Below are 4,272 nucleotides of genomic sequence, written 5' to 3' on the forward strand. Positions count from 1 at the left end.
GCGACGGTGCGCAGACGCCCCACCCCGTGTGCAGCCATATTCATTGCAATCTGGACGACTGGACCTCATCCTTGATCAAAGCTCCCTGGTTGTGTCTCCAAGCTGATGGATCCTGATTGATTCGGTTTTTAGGGTTTCCTGATTGATTCGTGCCTCATGCATGCCTGTTCTAATGTAGAAGCATATACACCATGGGCTGGAAGAAGGAAAACGAGGACAACGCTGCGTCGTTCCCGTCTGCATGTGGCTTGGGCCTTTGCCTACCTACGCACAGGCCGGGAGGGGGCCCCTGGATTTCGGGGGCCCGGGGCGGCCGGCCCCCCTGCCCCCCCCTCAGGGCCGGCCCTGTTTCCGTATTCATGTCCGTAAACTGATCCTCTGTCCGAGAACGAATGCAGCCATGCAGGAGCAAATTTGCTGCTCAGCAATGTCGTTACTGGGCTTACTATTCATTGTTGACTACGTGGCCAAATGGTGTGCAGGAGCAAATTTGCTGCTCAGCAATGCCGTTACTGGGCTTACTATTCATTGTTGACTACGTGGCCAAATGGTGGGCCCCTCAGCGAAGAACGGCGTCAAAGGAGATGGCTTAGAGGGCTGAGTAGATGACAACAAGCGCTAACGTCTTTCACTTCACTGGCCCATGCTCAATTTCTTCGCACGGTTTGGTGGGGCACTAAAATTTTGGAAAATTTTGTTGCAACCTTCACATTTCGGAGCTGGATAGTGGAACAATCATAATTTTTCCTATGTTTAAGCTAGACAATTTTGTGAAGAAGACCTTCTCCAAAACAAACAATTTCACCTTTATGAAAGTAAACTGAAGGCGAGATTCATGCCCAGAACAATAACCAAACAATCCAACGAACTGAAGTTGTAAATAAACAAACTATGAATGCACGGCAATAGAACATCTAAAAGTGTTTGCCACTTTGCCTACAAGCGGTCATCGAGAAGCTCACACAAACACATACTCTATGATGCTCTAGGATCATCACAACAAACGGCAAATTAAGGAATTATTCAGAACCCTGAACGACGGCGTGGCAGCTAGGATAAGCATGCTCGGAACCACGGGCTCTGGTAGGCGTACTCGGCGGTGTGCCGCTTGTCCTCGAGCGCGGCGTACTTCGTCTTGTCGAGCCCGACGGAGGAGGAGAACTCGGCGGCCTTCTTGTCCAGAGCGAGAAGGATGCCGTCTCCCACCGTCCAGTAGGCGAACCCGTAGGTGCTCCCTGCGAAGTGGAAGGGGCCCAGACCCCTGCCGCTCTCGAACTGGTCGCCGTAGACTGCCATGCTGCTACGAGCGGCGCCGGAGGTCCAGCGGCCGCCGCCGGCGGACGAGAACGCGCAGGCCCTGGCGACGCCGTCCCCAGGGCGATAGACCGCGCACGTCACCCTGAAGTTGGACAGGCTGATGCGCGCGCCCGCGTCCTCGCCGTGGAGGAGGAAGGCGCCCAGGCAACCGCAGCCCTGGAACCACGCCGAGAGCGGGACGGTGCTGTAGCTCCCCGTCAGGGGATCGCAGACGACCAGGGCATACGCCGGCGACCATGTTGTCTCCTTGTCCAGGAGCAGCAAGAGCAGGAGACCGTCCGAGAAGTCGGCGAGCTCCCAGCAGCGGCCCGCCAGTCCCGGCGGCGGGAGGAAGTCGAGCGCGAGGTTCCGCGCGACGGCGGCGGCCACCCACCGCGAGGAGGAGGGGACGAAGACGGGGTTGCCGCCGGGCGGACGCGGGTGCCGGTGGCGCTCGTCGACGCGGTAGTGGCCGGAGAAGTGGGCGGGCGACAGGCCGCGGAGCGAGATGAACCGGAGAAGGAAGCGTCCGACGTCGCCCGCGATCACGCGGCGCCAGCGCCGGCACGTGCACGCTGCGTAGACGAGGTGGCGATGCAAGGGGAGGCGCAGGAACACGAGCTCGAGAAAATCGTCCGTGAGGGCATCGATCTTGGTTGCCGGCGCGGTTTCCCTCTGGGCACTCTTGCGGCGGCGGCGGCGGCGGCGGCCGTCCTCCATGGCCACCTGGACCTTACCCTAGCAGAGGTGAAAAGGCTCGGTCGTAAATGGGTGCGCTAATTTCGCCCTGGAGGATAAATCACGCAGAATGGACCCAGGTGGTTCGGTTGAAGAAACGGCTTTGCCAAGTCTCAGTCTCTCTCTCAAAAAAAAGTCTCAGTCACATGCTCAGCCGTTGGAGCTTGTTTCTATTTCTCGCGTGTTAGGAAAGGGAGAAGTGCATATTTCAACCCTGAATTCTTGCCCTAATTTAATTTATAATCTTGAACTTTAATACCGTCTAAATTACAACCCCCAAGTCTCAAAACCGGTCAGGATTCAACCCTCCCCTCCCTGTTGACCGGTTTTTTTAGAGAAAAGGCCAAGGCCCGACTTTATAGATAAAGCCACCAGGCAGCGTCACGGATACCACAGCTTCACAGGAAATCATAACCACACAGAGGAGTTTAAGAGAAACCTAAGCAAGCATGATATAGGCAACTGCCATACACAGCGCGCAGGCCGGGGAGGAGAAAGACCAAATGTCCGCAAACAACAGCACCAAATTATACGGCAGGGTTCGTCCCGGATATCTGAGAAGTCGAAGCCCGAATTTTGTTGATGAGCAGGTCCAGGGCGTCCCGATCAAGCTCCTTAGTCAATGATCTCCACTGCTGCAAGAATATACATGATTTGAATAGAACATCAGCAGGTTTAGATGGGAAGGTAAGCTCAATAGTAAATTTGTTTCTAATATTCCATAAGGCCCAGCAAAAGGCTCCCAAGCCAACCCAAATTACCCTCTTGGTGACCCCGACCAAAGTTTTAGCTAGAGTTCTAATATCAGAAAAAGAGGAGGGATTCCAAGAAACCCGAAGCCAAGATCTGACGCAAGACCAAACTAATTTGGCAAGTACACAGTTGAAAAAGATGTGGTCGGAATTTTCCAAGGCCCCACACAGGTTACAGAATTCAGAGCCCGGCCCATTGCGTTTTTTGATCTGATCAGCAGTAGGGAGGCGACCACGAAAGGCCTGCCAGAGAAAAATCTTAATTTTCGGAGGAACCCTTGATTTCCAGACACAAGAGAATCTAGCCGAGGGGGTACCACCAATGAGTCTAGAATACAACGACTTAACAGAAAATTTACCAGAGGCCGAAAGTGGCCAAAACACCGAGTCAGCCGACTCCGAGAGCACGGGGAAGAGGGCAGAGAGGCTTTGCCAATCTTCCAACTCTTCAGGAGACAGAGCCCGACGGAAAGCCAAATCCCAATTATTAGCAGCCAGCTCCGCGATGGAGATCTGCGGATTGGGACAATAAGAAAACAAAATCGGAAAGCTCACGGCAAGTGGGGCATCCCCAGACCACCAATCCAACCAAAAACGAACAGCAGACCCATTCCCCACAGAAAACTTGACATGCTCCAAAAAAATCGGCCTAACTTTAACAAGAGCTTTCCAGAACTGAGAACCACGCCGCGCGGGAGCAAACATAGGATCGGAGTGGGGGAAATATTTGGCCTTAAGAATCGAAAACCACAGCGACCCGGCCCCCACAGTCATAATTTTCCACCACCACTTGATGAGCAAACACATGTTCATCACCCGAGTGTTAATAATGCCTAACCCCCCAAGGTTTTTAGGCCTACACATCAGTTGCCACTTAACCAGCCTATATTTTCTTTTGTTATCAGCTGAATTCCAGTAGAAGCCACCCCTATGTTTGTCGAAGCCAGAATGCACGCCATTCGTGAGAAGATAGAAGCCCATAAGAAACATAGGGAGAGAAGACAGGCAAGAATTGATTAAAGCCACTTTGCCTGCATTGGTATTATATCTACCCCTCCACGGGAGCACCCTGTTTCCTACTTTAGCAACCACCGGAGCGAAGTCCTTCGCATGAAGGATACCAGGAGAGATAGGAAGTCCTAAATACTTGAAAGGGAAAGAACCTAAAGCGCAATTAAGGAGCTTGGCAACTCGCAAGGCTTCCGCCCCGTCCACACCCGTCACCAGAACCTCACTCTTGCCGAAATTGATCTTCAGACCCGAAACAGCTTCGAAACACAGCAAGATGAATTTAAGATTGGCAATACAGGCATTATCCAACTCCACCAATATGATTGTATCATCAGCGTATTGCAGATGGGAGACACCTTCCGGCAGAAGATGGGAGATCACGGGGGTAATGTGCCCACAATGGGCCGCCTTGGAGAGCATGCAAGAGAAGGCGTCGGCCACAAAGTTAAAGAGAACCGGGGAGGCTGGATCCCCT

The 4,272-nt window shown here is 53.2% G+C and overlaps 1 protein-coding gene across 1 annotated transcript; it reads right to left on the bottom strand.

The window, feature by feature from the left end:
• Positions 1-848: 848 nt before the first annotated feature.
• Positions 849-2,016, bottom strand: LOC119272092. The gene has a single exon (XM_037553679.1). It carries the CDS (start codon positions 2,014-2,016, stop codon positions 1,051-1,053), a length of 966 nt encoding a protein of 321 aa, XP_037409576.1. The 3' UTR covers positions 849-1,050.
• Between the last annotated feature and the right edge of the window lie 2,256 nt (positions 2,017-4,272).

This window comes from Triticum dicoccoides, chromosome 3A (assembly GCF_002162155.2).
Source record: "Triticum dicoccoides isolate Atlit2015 ecotype Zavitan chromosome 3A, WEW_v2.0, whole genome shotgun sequence".
NCBI lineage: Eukaryota > Viridiplantae > Streptophyta > Magnoliopsida > Poales > Poaceae > Triticum > Triticum dicoccoides.